Source organism: Candoia aspera, chromosome 14, assembly GCF_035149785.1.
Source record: "Candoia aspera isolate rCanAsp1 chromosome 14, rCanAsp1.hap2, whole genome shotgun sequence".
In the NCBI taxonomy this organism is placed as follows: Eukaryota; Metazoa; Chordata; class Lepidosauria; order Squamata; family Boidae; genus Candoia; species Candoia aspera.
Window position 1 is genome coordinate 4,909,684 of NC_086166.1, and position 18,555 is coordinate 4,928,238.

Consider the following 18,555-nt stretch of genomic DNA (forward strand, 5'->3'; position numbering starts at 1 on the left):
GATTTCACAACCTTTTTAGCGGTGGGTCGTTAAGTGAATCACCACAGGTATTAAGAGTCCCCCTTTGGGGGGAGATGGGCGGTGACAGAAATTTGAGATATTAATTAATTAATTAATTAAGCAAATCATGTGGTTCCCCATTGATTTTGCCTGCCAGAAGCTGGCCGGGAAGATGGAAAATGGCGATCACGCGACCACGGGACGCTGCAACGGTCATAAATGCAAACTGGTGGCCAAGCACCCAAATCGTGATTGTGTGACCACGGGGACGCAGCAATGGCCGTAAGTGTGAGGACCGGTCGTAAGTCAGTTTTCCAGCACCGTTGTAAGTCCGAACCAAACAAATGGTTGTTAAGCGAGGACTACCTGTACCTACCTGCTCATCTCACTGACCAAAACCTAAAAACTATATAGCTGCTTGTCTCACATACGTGACTCAGGGCAGGACACGCAATGCGATCAAAACCATTAAAACGAAACGGTTAAAAAAAAAGCATTAAAACCATTAAAAGCGACATGCATATATTTAATTATATGTACATAAAACGCTCGGAGGGAGCAGCCCCCCTTTTCCTCTCCCGCCCGCCCCCCAGAGGCGAGCAGCGGGGCGCGCGACGGGGGAGCAGGAAAGCGCAACGGGCTCCTTTAAGAGTCGAACGGAATGTATCAAAACAAAAGCGCGGGCAGCCCATTGGCCGCCCGCCCGCCACGTGACCCCACAGCTGATTTCCTGCGCTTTTATCGCCGTCGCCCGGGCTGTGCGCTCCGGCTCCTGTTGCGGCGAGTGGCGCTCGCGGCTCCTCCCTCCGCGCCGCTTCCTGGCCGGGGCGTTCGTTCGAGGCCGGCGCCCGACCGCTGACCGTCCGGAGAGCCCGGGCCGGCCGAGGGCCCCTCGCTCCGCGCCGGGCCGCCCCTTCCCCGCCACGCGCGCACAAAGGCGACGGGGCCGCGGCCGGCGGGGGAGGCGCGGGCCCTCCATGGCGCAGGCGCCGCCGCCGCCGCCGCTCAACCTGCTCGAGCCGGGCTGCCCCATCCAGGTGGAGCACGATCGGCGGAGGCGGCAGTTCACCGTCCGCTTGAACGGTAGGAGCGGGCGGCGGCAGGGTCCCCCTCGCTCTGCAGGCGGGCGCCGCCTTTTGTTCGCCCCCCGGCGGAGAACCGCCGCTGCGGCGCTCGTCGGGACGCGACGAGCCGTCCCCGCCTCGCTCCGGCTTTTGTGCCGCGGCGGGGAAGGGCGAGATCCGCTTCGCTTCGGGGGCTGCGGAGCGACCGAGAGCGCGGAGGTGCAGCGGATCGGGAGCTTTGCTTCCGGCAGCCTCTGACCTGCCCCGCCCTCGCCCTGCAACCGGGCGCCCGCGCTCAGCTGGGAAAGGCGCGTGGCGTCGCCTCCCCGCCAGGTCTGGTTTTAAACCCCCGCCGAGGTGGAGCCGAAACTCTCTCATCCCCAGCGGCCCTGGATGCTTCAACGCTCCGCTTGGAGTCCCCCTTAATTTTTTTTTCTTTTTGCTCCCGGCAAACCGCTGAGCCGAGTCCGGGGGCGGATGACTTGAGAGAATTAGCCCTTCTTGGTGGGACTCATCCCCAAGGGCGCTGAAGGCTTGACAGCTCTGCCTGGGTTTGGTTTACTTGGGGAGGCTTGGAAAGCTGGCTTGCTGGCCAGGTGCATTGTCTGAACCCTGCTCTTCTGCTAAACCGTGGCTTGCTGCGTTGCCAGAAGCCCAACTTTGATTGATAAGCCAAGGGCTAGATTTTCATCACTAAGTTAAACCCAGCACATCCCATGAGGGGTTAGCACAGTGCTTTTCAAACTTGGCAACTTTAAGATGGGTGGACTTCAATTCCCAGAATTCCCCAGCACTGGCTAGGGAATTCTGGGAGTTGAAGTCCACCCATCTTAAAGTTGCCAAGTTTGAAAACTCTGGTTTAGCAGGATGCGTCAACCTGGCTGGTGTGATTTGTGGCTTAGGTTTTGGGGCAGTCCAGTCCCCTGGGTTTTATTCAATGTGCTGTCGTTAAACCATGGTTTAGTGGGAAGCGCAAACTAGTTTGTTATTTTAGGTGCTTGAGCTGATGCACTTTAAGTATAGGAGAGAAGGATTGATGATAGTCTCTTTTAAGTGTATCAACATCTCTTCATTTTTCCTCTGTTCTTTGCTAAAAAAAAAAGTTGGTGGTTTTGTTAAAGCTTATGCTTGTTTTATTTAAATTGCAGGCTGTATTAAAATGGATAAACAATTCAAAAATTACATGCCTCGCAGGAGACATGGTTTGTAAACGGCTGAAAATGGAAATGCAAAGAATGGCCTTTCTTTCTCTTAGCCCTGAATTGCTGAGAACAATCTACTGTTTTTTGACAATGGGGGGAAAGTAAAGAGCAAATTAATCTTGTAGGCTGAAGAGTTAGAAAACCATCAGACTACCCGAAGCTTCTTTAAATAGCACAAGGTTAAAATAGTTTTATAGTGATGGATTCCCGGAGGAAATTGGCCTGAGCTATAAATCAAGTTTGTTGGTTTTTTTCCAAAGATTTGTTCCAGCTAAAAGGTCTTGTAAAGGCCTCTTTAATTCTCTTTGCTTGTGAAGAGAGATCCTCAAAGGAGGTGAGCGGCGTCATTCAGACGTATTTATACAAGAACAGCATTTGGGGAAAAGGAACAGAAAGCAGATGCTAGCATTTGGTCGGTTTTTTAAAAAGTTATCCAGACAGCATGGTGCAGTTGGCATGTCCAGGGGTGTCCACATGGTACCGTCAAAAGAGTCAGGATGTCTGTGATGGAAACTCTGCCTGTTTTTTAATGTGCATCACGGACTGAGCTTTGATTGCACCATCTTGACTTTTTTGACCTTGGTACTGGTTTTTCCATTAAGATTCTGGTCCAACCAAGGAATGCTGAGCCATGTGGTAACTGGAAGCATTACTGATTCAAAAGAAGGTTGTGCAGCGTTCTGGGCTGAAGGATCTGGGATTTTTGCCTAGTTGGGAAAGAAATGTCTGCAAGCAGACAACCAAGTTTAGGGAGCACCAAGGACTCCACAGATCCAGGATTTCTCTGAAAAAGTGGTGGAATCTTTCTCTGTGCTCCTTTCTCCAAAGAGATCAGAGTCGCTGTATAGGCTGTTTCACACAAGCTGTGATTTCCTGAATAAACCCAGTTAGGTTCACAGTACAAGCTGAGCCATAACTAAGCAAACCATGTTTTGGCATAGTGTTAGTATGAACCTGTAGGTTGGGGAGGAGGCGAAGCTGGCAGAACAGTTTGCCCCAAATAAACATTTTGGCTAAAAGTAGCATACCAAAACATTACACAGTCTTGCAGCACAGACATTTCCATAGGTTTTCACGAATAGGAATTGTTTGCTTTCATGTAAAATGTGGCAATAAACCACAGGAATTCCTCCTCCTGCTTCCAACTTGGCTGTGAGGATGGATCTGAAAGCTTTTGTTTCTTTTTGGATCAACAGCTGCATTAAGGCATCCAAAACTGAAAGAAGAAAAAAAGTTGAATTTCCCCAGAGGTTAAAGCAAACTTGCTTCAGATTGTAGCTCATGAAGGTGGCTTCTTTCAATTATCCAAGGTTAAGCCTGACTCAACACCCCAACCATAATTAGATGTGTTTGGTTTTGACTGGGCATGTCAAGTGGATTATAGTTTATTCAGCAGAGCATAGATAAAAATCTGCCTTAGCACAGTGCATGAATCTAGCCACACATGTTCAACTCTAATTTATTTCAACAGTGTTTTCTTTTAACAAGCTGCAGTTTCAAAAGCCACACAAGTTTTTTTAAATACAAGAAATTTTGCTTGTAAAATCTGTACAGTAATGGAACTGCCTACTGATGGAATTGTGGGTTCTCCACCCTGGGAGGTTTTTAAGAAGAGGCTGGACAGCCCCTTCTCATGGATGGTTTCACTGATTTTCCCTTTACAGCGCGGAGAGCGGGACTAGATCCTCCTTCCCAGCTCCTTCCCAGCTCCACAGTTCTCTGATTTTAGTTTTACGCAATATGCTGAAGCCAGAAGTGAACAGACCACCATAGGTTTTCAAGGATGTGGGAAGCTGCATGTTTCTCTACCATCTTTGGGGTCTTCGTTGTCATATGGAGTTAAAACTGCAAAAGTTGTGCAGAAGTTCCAAAGTCTGTGCTGAACTGTGAGGTTTGACAGCTGTCACTTCAGGCAAGACAATGCAGTGTGGAGTTGAATAGAAAATTCAGGGCTAAATGTGTCTTGATGTGAGAGTGGCAGGTGTCATTTTTGGTAAAAATCTGGTCGTAGCCCATCAAAAATAACAAAACCAATTTATGGGAGATCCAAGCCTTGTATATATTCCAAGGGCCTAGAAATGTTCCCTGGGGCTTGGCTGGGTGGGGAATTCTGGGAATTGAAGTCCATGCATCTTAACCTTGCCACAGTTGAGAAACATTGCCCTAGAGTAGCCCAAAATCAGGAGGTGTCTGATTTGTGATTTGCAGAAGCCTTTTGATAAAATTGGTTAGTTTGAATCTGAAACACCCACAATGGAGGAATGGTTGGTGAAGATGGCAGAATTTTCAGAGATGGCAAAATTGACTTTTTTGTTTAGGGGAAAGACAACTGCATTTGTTAGCAACTGGAAACCCTTATGGACTTTTTGCTGACGATGGAAACTAGAATGAACTTACGATTTATGGGTCTGATGATTAAAAAGGGTAGAATATGGAAAGAAGGGAGACATGATGTAACCTGGGAAAGAGAGGATAGACCAGTGTTTCTCAACCTTGGCAACTTGAAGATGTGTGAACTTCAATTCCCAGAATTCCCCCAGCTAGCATGCTGCCTGGGGAATTCTGGGAGTTGGAGTCCACACATCTTCAAGTTGCCAAGGTTGAGAAACACTGGGTTAGGCTATAAATGCATTTATAACTGCTGTAAAGAAGATTGGAAGCCATTTATTTATATCTTTTTCTCTTTTCTCTTTTCATTTCTACTACCACTTTTACTTTACTTTTTTCTTTAAACTTGTATTGTTTTTACTTTGCAAAAAACTTCTTTAATGAAAATTAATTTAAAAAAATATAAAATTGGTTAGCTTGAAAAGGTACACCAGACTCCTGATTTTAGGCTACCGGCTTCAGGGTAATTCAATGTTCAGTCTTCTCAGAGAATCCTAGCAGCGGGAGGTTTTTCAAAAGGTGGAAATCTTTCAGGGCTGAAATCTTCTGACATGTATGGACAGGAGCATCTCAATATGTTTCGTCCTGGCACCACTAACAGTGTGGCAGCATCTGCCCTGAGGGTCCCCACAAGCTTTTTCCCTTTGCAAAAGAAACATCTGTTTTTCTACCCCCTTCTCCTGGAGCTGTTGCCTGTGGTTTCAAGTTCCTTTGGGCAAGATTGTTGAGGTTGCAAAGGACCCCGGGTACTTTTGACATTTTTGTTTAGTGACTAGGTCTTTGCGTTGATCTACTGTGCTTTCTGGAGCAGGGGTTCCATTGGAAAACCTCCCTGAGGAGTAGGCTGAAACCAGGGAAGTTGCCCGCAGCTAGAGAAATACAAGGGTGCCATTGAAGACTGGACAGTCATGGATGGACCAGACTGCTGGCAAGGAATTCTGGCAGTTGCAGGCCCGTGTGCCCAGCGGGTGCCAGTTTGAGAAAGGCTATTTGAGGCAATGATTAGCCTGGAAAAACAGCACTGCTACAATTAGGGCGAAGTAGGGATGTCCCTTATATATCTCATATATATTTTTTGCAAGGAATTGGCTCTGTGGTTGATTCTATCTGTAGGGACTTTTGGAATCTGCATGCATTAATTTGAGGGTGCATGCATTTGCCGTGACTTGATAGCTGCATGCAGTCATGTATTTATTTATTTTTAATGGCCCTTTTCCCAGCTGCCTTCTTGGTTATCAGTCCTAACCAGGAAATGTTTACTCTCTAAATCTGAGCTTGTCCTTTTGATATATTTCTCTGTTTCAGATATATAAGCTCTCGACTTCTTGGAGGGGTGTGTGTTTAAATTTCCCATGTTGGCGTCCCTTTGTCCTATTTCCCGAGAAATGGGCTAGTTGCTTGGGATTGTGCCAACACCTCTTTAAACAGGGCTGGTCATGGATTACATAAAGCAGCTTCCTTGAACAGATGGCCCAAGATGACGGGAAGATTCGTAATTTTATTTTGGGAATCCTAATTCCATTTTTCTTCCAGGGGGAAGAAGGGAGGAGGGATTCTTCTCGAGCTGTTACAATCAGTGTTGGTTGATTGATGCAGCAAATAAGCCCAGAGAGTCAATAAATAAATCATATTATTGCTGTGGGAAGTTCATGGGCGAGCCCAAAGTGGGTGGGATCCTGGGTGAAGGAGGCAGGGTTTAACCCTGCACTATAGCCCAGATATGGCTCATGGGCTGTTTGTTTCCAACCCATCCAAATGTGAAGCTATTATGGGTATAGTAATGCAAAGGAGTGAGTTGGTAATCAAACAGCAGGAGAAATATTTATTCATTCATTCATTCATTCATTCAAATTTTGGTACTGCCCATCTCCCCCAAAAGAGGGATATTATATTCTCCCTCCCTCCCTCTATTATAATAGTGTTTCCCCACCTCAGCAGCTTTAAGACTTGTGGACCTCAACTCCCAGAATTTAAGCTGGCTGGGGAATTCTGGGGATTGAAGCCCACACATCTTAGAGCTGCCAAGGTTGAAAAACACTGCTCTAAATTGAACCAAACACAACTTCTCAGCAGATGGTCTCTTTCCACGCCCTCTTCAAGTCTGCACATCTTTCAGCTTGCCAGAGTCCTGAAATATCCAAGGAAACCTGTGGTTTAAAACCATGACACATTCCAGATTGCGGCTGGTTGACAAACCAGGTTTGGGTTGAGAGCACCAAACCAGGAACCTTGGTCTGGGGAGTGCTACTTGTTTGCACAAAAGGAGAACCAATTGGACCATGCTTTATTTTTAAAAATATTTTAGAAGAGTTATATGGCTGCCCATTTTACAGTATACTATAACTTGGGCAGCCCACAACAGCAACTTTTTATTAGTGTTTACCACTGAGTTGTGTGACTCTACCAGCTTTATACCCCTCATAGATTTTTTTTTTTAGCTAGAAGAAAAAAGATGGAGAAGTAATTGGGAAAAGACTTGAAGAAAGATTGCACCAAGCCACGGTTTGTTTGATTGAATTGAACAAACCACAATGGGCTCAATTTGCACATCTGAGCAGTTTACATTGTATGAAACCATGGTTTGTTTAATCATGAACCACAGTTGGCTGGGCTTGATGTCCTAAACCATCATCTGATTTAGGGGTTAATCCGGCTACTGTGATCTGAATCTCTTGCTTGGCAAACCAGGCAGTGTGATTGCAAGCCTCCCCTAGGCATCGTCAAGCCAGAAATCATGGTTTATGTTTGAAGAAAGCATAGAGTGGGATCTCTGGACCTGCTTTTCTCCTCTTGGCAGCATCTTCTCAGTCTTGTTTGGTCTTGAAGCATAAGCATGATAAAATGAACGCATCTTGATCAGCTCACCATCCAAGGAGTGTGAGATAAATGGTGGGTCTGGTGCAACATAGGACCATTCAGGGCATGGGTGGGTCTTATGTTCATACTCCGAGAACTTAGACCTATATGAGTAAGAACTGAATGTGCATGCAGATAAATGCATATATTACCCACCTCCACCCACAGCATCTGTTTCTTCTCCCTTTCCTCCCACCCCATGCATATGAACTTTTGAGTCGATGCAGACCTTTCTTGACGTGGGTTTCCAAACATCCTTTCTTGGAGCGAGGCGCTCTCTTTTTAGGAATTTCAGCCAGTTGAGTTTCTGGAATCTTTTGGGGAGGGTGGGGTGGGGGGCAGCTGAGAGTTGATGCAAACTTATTTTTAATTTCTCCAGAATGGGACGTGTTGGGTAAATTTTTATAACTGAATGGAGGGGGAATGTCTGAGGTCAACAAAGAATTCTCCACTGTGGACAAGGACATGGTTAGGGACCTGGGACACTGGGTCAAGTGTTGGATGGAGAGTGGGAATTGGTCATCCTGCTGAGCCAGGTGTCATGTCACCAGAGGGATGTCTGTAAAGCAGTGTTTCTCAACCTTGGCAGCTTTAAGACGTGTGGACTTCAACTCCCATGGCTGGCTGGGGAATTCTGGGAGTTGAAGTCCACACGTCTTAAAGTTGCCAAGGTTGAGAAACACTGCTGTAGAGGGTGGCCAGAAAAATCAAGATGGTGGCCATGGGGGTGTGATCAAAGCTCTGCCCGGTTTTTAGGTGAGAAGTCACCATCTTGACAACACCCTGGGGACACCCCTGCTCCCTGTCATTTACTGGAATCATAACAGGGTGCCTTTGCAGAATGCAACTAAGTCAAAAAGCAAAGCCATCACTCTATGGTTGAGTGTAGAGGATTCTCTCGAAGCTCTGGAGGGATGGGCTGGGACCAGAACGAACCCCTCATGCCCCAGAAAATCCCGAAATGCCCCTTTTCCCCAAAATACCTTGGCCCCGCCCAGTTTGGGATTTTGGCCCTTGAGACTCAAAGGTTGCTGTCGTCCTTAACCCAACCCTGGTTTAGTGTAATGTGTGAATGCAGTTGGCTATGGGATGACGGAGTTGCAGTCCTGGGGTGAGCTGAGGAAGGTTGAGTGCTGCTGATGTTCATGCCGTATCTTAAGTTTCCCAGCTTGGGGTGGCTTGTGTGAAATGGTTTCTCTTTCCATTTGTAGGCTGCCATGATAAAGCCGTCCTGTTGTATGAATACGTAGGAAAGAGGGTGGTGGATCTGCAGCATACGGAAGTCCCAGATACCTACAGGGGAAGAGGAATCGCAAAACATCTGGCCAAGGTATGACGCTGGTATGACGCTGGTGTGGGGGCTTCTTTTTCTCTTTCTCACTCATTCTAGGTTGTCCTGTTCGGAATACTCATGCAAAGACTGACATCCTGTCCAGAGACATGCCACAGAGACATGCCACGGTTTGCATGAAGCCATGGATTGTTCAGTACTAAACAAGTTAAAGCTAGTTAAACAAGAACCAATGTGGTATAATAATAATACTTCATTAATTATTATTTAATATTTCAAAATAATGATTTAATCATGGCTCCAGCGTGCCTCCCAATTAATAAATAATAGATGTATTACTTAATAATTTATTGAACTTGCACGCTACCTGACTCTCAAGGACCACTTGGGCTAGTGCAAAAGGTATTGGACGAAGACCGGAGGGTGCGAGAGCAGATTAAAGTCCCTGTTTTTTCCAGAAACCCGCTGGAGACTTTGAACCGGTCACGCATGTTCTCCCGGCTTAACCTACTTCACAGGGTTGTTGTTGGGCAGGTCGCATGAAGGGAGAGTCTCGAACTGGGCACATTGAACCCAGGCAGTTTTGCGGCACATTCAAATCTAGCTAATATTTTTGCCCGTTTTTAGAGCGCCTGCAGATTCCCCCCCCCCCATTTGTACTTAGTGGATTAACCCTGCCATGTCCTGGGAAAAAATACATCTTACTGTATATGTTTTTGGCATTTAGATCCAGAGTATTAATTGCTAGAAAAGTACTCAGGCAGTCAGGAAAGAGATTAAACCTGGCATCTGTTAAACATGTCACTTCCAAAGATACGTCTAAAATGTAAGATTGTTTTTTTTTAAAATCTATTTTACTGTCATCCGCTGAAGGAAAATTCATCCATTAATGTTTATGACACAGTGATTAACATTTACATAGTGATAGCCAAGTGTCTTGGCTGGCTGAAATCTGCAGACTGAAAGGAATGTTCTCTTGGCGTGGAAAAACGACAACATGAAAAACTGTTTTTCCAGCGATAACTTCTTTCTTTTAAAGCAATGTTTTAAAAAACAGTAAATCCCATTGAAATATTCCGCCTTTGGCCGGGCACCTGTGATTCTCCATGCTGGTGAGAGATGTTTGAAGCGAACATCCCACACACCTGGAGGGAGGTGGGTCGCATGGAGGGCTGAATTGTTGTGATACCTTGGTTTAAATTTCCATGCACATGTGTGGATTTTACAGCCATTGTCGGGGCAGCTTTCCAGACGGAAACATCAAAATTGCCTCCTTGTGCTTCCCCTGCTTCTTTCTTTATTATCCTCCGGCCTTTGTTCATTAAATTAGCTAATGAGGATGGAGAAACATGCACGTAGCTTAATATTGCTAAGGACCAAAAAAAGAACAATTGGAAGCTCCTTTTCAACCTGCAGTTTATGGATAAGCAGCTTTGGCTTGCAATTCGGACCCTTAGGAGGCACATTATGTTTTTTTTTTCTGGGGGGATGATGGGGGGCATCCTGCTGCTTCTCTGTGTACCAGTCTGCTCTGCTCTTCGTTCCCTCCCCTTCCTGTTGGGGAGAGGGACTGCGAGGACATTTGTATTGCTTCCTCTGCCTGCATAAAAAGGGGATCTGTTCTGAGGGGGGGAATTCTCCCCAAGCTTAAAGAGAAACTGATGTTACGGCCAAGGGAAAAAAGCACTGTTAGGTTCACTCTTGCAAAAGCTGCTGATTAGATTTTATAGGGCTGAGTTAGGACACTGCTTTATTTCTTGTTTTATTTTTTAAAAATTCCATGCATGTAGAGGTCCTAAGTCGTCATCTCCCACCTCCCACATTCTTTTGTTAAATATAGGCATGAAACCACGGAGGGAGGGTTGGTCTGGGATGAGGAATCATCCGTATGTGGATGATTCCAGCTGTCCCATCTCCAAGCCAAGAGGAGATGTGGGGTAGAAGTGCGCTTGGAGACTGAGAGAGCCTGGATGAGGCAGGACAGAGTGAGGTTGAACCTCAGCAAGATGGAGGGACTGTTGGTTGGAAGTCCTCCGGTTCCAAGATAGCTCCATTTTTGGTTCTGGATGGGGTGGCCCTACGCCTGGAAGAGGAGGTATGCAATCTGGGCTTCTCCTGGACTTGTAGCTCCTGAAGGAGCTGGAGGTGGAAACCATGACCTGGGATGACTTTTGCCCAGGTTTGGTGAATGCTTCCACTGAGACCAAGAAGCTCTGGCAGCAATGAGTCATGTCTTTCTCCAACATGGTTGGATCACTGTAGTTTGCTCAGCATGGGGTTGCCCTTGAGGATGATTCAGAAGCTATAGCTGGGGCAGGAATCCACACCACCACATGCTGACATGACCTTCTGTTTCCCGTGTTATATCTTGCCCGGGCTACATTGCCTACTGCTGGGCTTCTGGGTCTAGCCCAAGGCACTAGCTCTTACCTGCAAAGCCCATTATGCTTCTCCACCTTGATACCTACTCTAGAATCTACCTGTCCAGTATGTGCAGACTGAGAGGAGGTGCTGCTGATGCCTCTCCTCCTCTTGACAAATGGCATCCAGAAGTAGACTTTTTCAATCAGAGACCTTTTACTCTGGAAGAGTCCCCGTGGGTAGAATGAACGCTTGGCTACTATCATCTTGCAGAGCAGGAAAAGCAGCACTTTTCCCCCACAAAGATCTTTGGAGAAGAGTGGAAGAGGACCAAAATAACAAGTGCATTATCAGAGACGCTCCCATATTATTTGTCCTGATTAAGTGGCCTACCCCTTTGGTTAAATAAATAAACAACAGTTAAGCCAGCAGTTACCAAAGATGTGGGTTCGTCCCTGTGGCATGGTGGGCCTGATTCTTGACTGTATTTCAGAAGCTGACTCTGTTCCTGTTCTTTCTTTTCAGGCTGCCTTGGATTTTGTGGTGGAGGAAGATTTGAAAGCCCACCTCACGTGTTGGTATATTCAGAAATACGTCAAGGAGAACCCACTACCACAGTATCTGGAACGTTTACAGTCCTAACCCAGGCAGGCAGGAGAACCTTGTTTGAAGATGGGAGCCAGGCCTGCTGCTGACTCGCCTTTGCCTCCAAGCTGTCGTGGGGACCCCTGACCGGCCTCTGCACACGCTCAAGAGTTCCTACTTTTGAAAAGACCAAACGTCGTTTCTGAATGATGCTTCCAACCAGCTCTCGTGAGCGTTTGGCTGACCTGGAATTTTATGGTCTGCCTTGGCCTTCTCTTCCTCGGGAAACCGCAAGGTGTAAAACTAGACCTCCTGCCAGTTTTATTAACTGTTGGCAATAGAAGGGATGGGGTGGGTGAGGTTTTCCTCCCCAAAGGAATGAGCATTGAGCAGAAGTATGTGAGCTTGGCAGCTGTTTACTTGTTAACCTGGAGCAGCATTGAGAAGACGAAAGCCAAGCTATGGGCCTCCAAGGTGGTCTTGGACACCTGGCGACGCTGGCCAGGTGGGAGTGTGCCAGCTAGACTTAAAGGCGAAAGCAAGATGCTGAATGCAATAAATGTGCTCTGGCAATGAGATCTCACGGCCCCGGCATGCCTGCCAAAACATGGACTGAAGTGGAGAAAGGACTGAACTGCAGAGGGTAATATGATGGTCTGTTTTTTGCGGGGAGGGGGGTGAATGAGAGGGTCAGGCGGATTCCGCTGAGAACTTCAGAGGAAAGGGGCTGGCATAGTTTTTTACAATATTTTGGGGGAACCTCCCTCCCCCCTTGATTTTTTCTTCTCTGGTGGGGGAGGTTTCCCCTTGTATGGAAGAAGAAGAAAATCAAGGTGAAAGGATAGAGAGATGGACACAGTGAAGGGAACAGTGTGGTGCATCTGCTGAACAAATGGTGGGCATCTCCAGTCAGGGCAGAGCCTTTTCTCCTCAAGCCATTTTTTTTAAAGATCCATCATGCAGACAGCGTGAGTGAGGTGGAATCCTACAAATGGAACGGCCAGGAATCTGGTGGGATGAAACAGGAGGTTCAGTTAGAAGGGCGGATTTGAGTTGAACTGGCAAACTGGTTCAAAAAAAAAAAAAAGAGGGGACTGGTACAAAATGTTTCGACTCTGGTGGGAACTGTTGGCGTTCTAGCTGTGATCAAACTCTTTAACTTCTCCCATCTTCTGCTTCTGGCCAGGGCGGCTGGGGCTGCTGGGAACAGTAGCCAGAAATATACAGAGGACCGCTGATTGGATTGTTTAAACAGAACGTATCTGTGGGTGGGGAGGGTGGTGGTGGGGCATCTCTTTAGATTGCAGTTATTCTGAATATGATGCAAGAAGGTTTTGCAGGGAACTCTAATCACCTTCTGTTTCCCGCATTCTGCCCACACCCCCTGCCTTGATTGGGGGTTGTTTACTCCAATTTTCCCAAGCCAAGCACCCTCCAGATGTCTAGAACTACAATTCCCGTCACCCTTGACCAGCACAGAGGGTGCCCGCACTGGGGAAGTTTGGCTTAATATAAGGGTGGCACCTGGAAGGTTTGGGCTGTGTTAATTTTGCCACAGACCTGAATTTATCTTCCATTAGAGCCCCAAGGGGCCCTGCCCCTCTTTTCCGCCCAGTTCAGTTCCTTGGATCCCTCCTTGGGAATTTCAGCCAAAATAAGTGGAGAAAATATGGCAGGTCATTACCGGAAGGGTGATATTGGAGGCAGCAAATTGTATTGTGTGGCTTGATTCATTGGTGGTTCTAAAGCAGTGTTTCTCGAACTTGGCCACTTTAAGATGGGTGGACTTCAACTCCCAGAATTCCCCAGCCAGCATATATCGAGAAATACTGTTCTAAAGAGATTCCAGCTGAGAGTCGTTTTTTTTTTTTATATATATATATAATCGTATGGCATAGCAGTTCGGTGTTCATGCTGCTTTTTCTTGCTGGGAAATCCTTGTGAGGTCCAGCAGCCAGATGTGTGGACTATTTAGCCGTGACAAGTCACGTTGCCCGGGGTGCACCACGAGGCTAGTCCACATTGCACCGAGTTGGGCTGAGAGAGAGGGACTGGCGCAGGGTCACCCAGCCGACTTTCATGCCTCAGGTGGGACTAGAACTCACAGACTCCTGGTTTCTAGGCCAGCACCTTAGCCACTAGACCAAACTGGCTCTCAGAGTCCATTCTGATGTTTTGGGAGAGGACTGGCACCCTTAGGCATCCACACACCTTATCTGATGGGCATCTACCCTACCAGTAAGGGACAGAGTTAAATTGCAGGAAAGGGAGCAGAACATTAGTGCTGGTTGTTTAATTGGAAAACCTGGGCTTCTCGTCCTTGCTGTTCAATAACTACCATGATATCCAGTTGTCTTCAGTTGTGTCATAGAAGGTGTCCTCCTTACCTAGAAAATGCTGTTGGGGGCTGAGGAGGAGGAGGATTTATCCCAAATAGTGAAGAGGTCACTTGCAAAGATTGGAGTAGTCCTTCCAGCCTCAAAACAAGTGCAGTATTTGAGAAAATGCTACGGCTTTCTTCTGTGGTGCCCCAGCACAACTTTGTTGACCCTGAGATTTTTTTTTTTTGGTAACACTGGTGCTTTTGTTTCCTTGAAAAAAAAGCAACCCACCTTTCTGCAGTTCTCAATTCTTGCATTGCAGAAGGACAGTGTTTTCAAGGCCAGCTGGAGCGGCGGGGGGTGGGCAGTGGCAAGGTGGTCCTTGTCCTTGAACAATCTGCAAAGTCCAGGGTGGTGGAATGGAGGCCACATATTCCTCTGTCAAAGTTATCTTCGCTGTGAGGATCTCAGTATAGCTTTCCACAGTTTTGGTTTATCCAGAGGTGGTGGAATTCCATCTGTGGTTGAACTGGCTAGGAATTCTGGAAGTCCCAACTCCTCTGAAGAGGCCAAAGTTGGGGAATGTGACTTTAGCAGATCTTTGAGGGGAAAAAATATCTCTGATCTGCTGCAGGAAGAACAGAGCATGGCTAAAGCACCTCTTTATTCTTACGTTGAAGATGAAAAGTCCATTAGATGGGCAAACAGAGCTTCAAGGACCGTGGGTTGGGCACAACTTCAAGAACCATCTACAACGTCAAGAACCATCAGCTTAGAAGATTTGGAGGGGGGTGGGCTCTGTGTTTTCCACCGAAGTGGAATTATTTTCACCCTTAATCTACGTGCCTTTCTAACTCAGGACTTCTTACAGTGACCTTTCCGGAATGTGGACATGTGTGTTTTTAATATTTCCCGGGTTGTGTTATTAATAAAACCTGACCCAGTTGCATGGAAGACAATTTTTTAAAGTGTGGTTAAACTGTTTGCCCATTGAAGATCACTGGTTTGGTGGATTTGGAACTTGTAAGACGATGGAAATGTGCCTTGATTCACTTCCTCATGCCGAAGACTGAAGGGTCACATCTCAGAGATGAGATTTAAATCCATCAAGCAGGAATGAAAGCTGTTTTGTTCATCATGTTCTCTGAGCTTGGTTGTTTTCTGGCAGACGTTCCATGACCAGGCTTGGTAACATCATCAGGGCGAGGGGGAGTGGAGGCTTGCTGGCTGTTTGTATGTGGTAGCTTGCCCTGAGGGTGTCAGATAGGAAGCCACCCTCCCCAACCAAGACTGGCAAGGCAAGCTACCATATATAAACAGCCAGCAAGCCCCCACTCTCTCTCACCCTGATGATGTTACCAAGCCTGGTCATGGAACGTCTGCAGAAACAAGCTGAGACCCAACCATTCAACCCCGAGCTACATACATTATATCAGGGTTCCTCAACCTTGGCAACTCTAAGCTGTGTGGACTCGAACTCCCAGAATTCCCCAGCCAGCAAAGCTGGGAGTTGAAGTCCGCACAGCTTAGAGTTGCCAAGGTTGAGGAACCCTGCTCTACATCTTGAAGGACTTGTGGGCTTTTGTCCATGGTAAATGGGAACTTCCAGCAATTTCTCTCTCTCAGCTTTTAGATTGCATTCCTCAGCTGGAAAAGGATCCCAGATTGGCTTGTATCTAATCCGTGAAAGTGGGAGGGGGGATGTTCCTGTCTGCAGGCTGATCATCTGAAAGTCTTGATAGAAAAGGAAGCAACGAAGAGGAAACATGTAAGCCTGGCTGCCAGGTTTTAAAGTGGAAGAACTGCTGGGTAACGACCAAAAGAGTCCGGGGAGAGCGAATTGTTAGTTTTTCCTTCTGACCAAAGGAATGTTCTGCTTCCGGTATCATCCTCTGCTCTGGTCTGATGATGAAAAGGACCTTCTCTGCTGGACCTTACTTCCTGTGATTCCCCACTGGCCCAAGGGGTGCAGGCCATCAAAATGTTAAAACAGAAACACAATGTGAGATTTGCAAGGCCTTTTGCCCAAACAACTTTATTCCCAAGCACCTTTCTGCAATCTCGTGGCCGAGGCAGATGTTTGTACAGGTAGTCCTCGCTTAACGACCACAGTGGAGACCAGAATTTTGGTTGCTAAGCGATGCGGTTAAGTGACTCCATTTTACAACAGTTTGTGCGGCAGTCATTAAGCAAACCACATGGTTGTTAAGCGAATCACATCCCCCATTGATTTTGCTTGCCAGAAGCCGTCTGGAAAGGTCGAAAATGGCAATCGTGACTGCAGGATGCTGCAATGGTTGTAAATGTGAGCTGGTTGCTGAGTGCCTGAATTTCGATCACATGACTGCAGGGATGCTGTAATGATCATAAGTGTGAGGACCAGTGGAAAGTTGGTTTTTTCAGTGCCGTCGTAAGTCTGAACCATCACAAAACAAATGGTCATTAAGTGAGGACTACCTGTACTGGAGTTGGTAATACAGGAAGAAAGATTTACAGCCTTGGTGGTGGGTGGTTGTGGAAGACTGGAGGATTGGAATTCTGCCATCTTTTACAGCTACTGCTTGTCGAAAGACCAGGATTGGTTTGACTTCTCCGTCCTGGGCACAAATGTCATGGCAAACACCCAGGGACTGTATGAAATGGCCTGCAGGAGCTTCTAGCTGGAAAATAGGTTTTGCCTAAATATGGAGAGGCAGTCTTTCCACATTCCTGAGAACTCAACAGTTTAAGGGAAGGAAGTTCTGCTGTTTTTCAAGTGAAAATCTCATTTATTTCTTGACATTTTGCAGCTGCCATGGCTCTGATTAGAAAGGTAACTCTAGTACAGTGTTTCTCAACCTTGGCAGCTTTACAATGTATGGACTTCAACTCGCAGAATTCTGGGGAATTCTGGGAGTTGAAGTCCACACATCGTAAAATTGCCAAGGTTGAGAAACACCGCGCTGGTAGCTTAGAATTGACATAGACCTGGATCAGGACAATGCCCAACTAGGGGAGGTCATAGCTGAAGGATGGGACAGTCTCCTTATGCATGGAAGATCTTGAGATTTAATCCCTGATCCCTCCAAATAAGAACAGCTGGAACAGCTCATTCCTACTCGGCTGCTCTGATAGTAGACCATTATTTGAAGTGAGGTGAGGCTCACCCTTGGGTGGCCATGCAGAAATCTTCCTGGAGCATCAAGGGAAACGAAGGGTGGAATCTTCGTGGCTGGGAATTCCGTGGCTGTTGAACGGCAGGGATATAACCACTGAAGATGCCAGCGGCACCTCAAACTCCGCACTCCCTCTCCAGTCTTCCCGTGCTGTCAGCCCTGTGAGATAGTCCAGACGAGGAGTACAACCAGGAGCACCAGCTCTATATTATAAGTTTACTTGAACCAAATTTTGCAAGTATTTCTCCCCTCCTTTCCTTTTACTCTCTGGAAGACTAGGAAGGGTCCCTTCTGAAACACTTCCCACGCCCTCTCTCCTTCCTTGGACTAAGATATCTTTTACATGCCAGTTGTCCAGTCTGCGGCTTTCCCTCCTGTCTCCCGCAGTCATTCCCACAGACAGTTTCATACACAGAACCCGAAGATGACAAATGAAGGACGCACTCTTCCTAAACCTGAATTATCCGTCGGGAAGCCAGATCAGTCGAGGTACCAGGGCCGCTCTTCCATGGCCGCTCTTCCAGGGAAAGGCATGAAGCAAACGAGGCAGAAGTCCCCATGCTGCTGGACTCTTATTTCGATGGGTCACCCAGAAAGCAAACCCACGCTGCAGTTCAGGTCAGAACAGATGATTGTGGTTTGATTTCCTGGGGCAAGCACGGCTGCTAGGAAACGGGCATGGCCTACAGTTTCTGGGAAGATCAAACGTGTCAAGCCCCTTATTCTATGAGAGGATTGCTGGACGCATAGCCCAGCTGTATCTTCTCAAGCTGAGGCAGTGGGAAAGGCTGGTTCTTACATGGATTAGCAGTGCTAAGCCATGATGTGTTGAGTCACCGTTATTAAATAGGCCACAAGGTTGGGTTTGCAGAAAATGCTGTGCCCTAGAACAGTTTGCAAACCATAAGGGCTGTGTTCAGTTAGTGGGGGTGTTCAAACTTGGTAAGCTTAAGAAGTGTGGACTTCAACTCCCAGAATTCCCCAGCCAGCGATGCTGGCTGGGGGATTCTGGGAGTTGAAGTCCACACTTAAAAGAGTTTGAACAACACTGAGCATGCAAAGCACGATGCTCTGTTTCTGGCTTAGCGCTTGGTGCGAACTTTGGTGCTGGGCCTTTTTCAACAAACCAGGTTTAGCGGGATGTTGGTGTGATGCTCACCCAGTATGATCCCCCCCCCAAAAAAAACTTCACTAGGAACGTTGCTATGGTAGGTGCCGCTTGCTATGCAGCGAAGGCATGTGGACTATTGAACGGCAAACAATTGCTTTATTTGCACCCCTGCGCGGCCTCCCCGCCAAAAAATATCTCCGGGCAAACACGTATTCTGAACC

The 18,555-nt window shown here is 47.0% G+C and overlaps 1 protein-coding gene across 1 annotated transcript; it reads left to right on the forward strand.

The window, feature by feature from the left end:
* Positions 1 to 905: 905 nt before the first annotated feature.
* On the forward strand, positions 906 to 13,017 carry NATD1 (N-acetyltransferase domain containing 1). Its single transcript, XM_063314729.1, has 3 exons — positions 906 to 1,083; positions 8,722 to 8,840; positions 11,688 to 13,017. The coding sequence occupies exons 1-3, from the start codon at positions 978 to 980 to the stop codon at positions 11,802 to 11,804; spliced, it is 342 nt and encodes a 113-aa protein (XP_063170799.1). The 5' UTR covers positions 906 to 977; the 3' UTR covers positions 11,805 to 13,017.
* Positions 13,018 to 18,555: the final 5,538 nt, after the last annotated feature.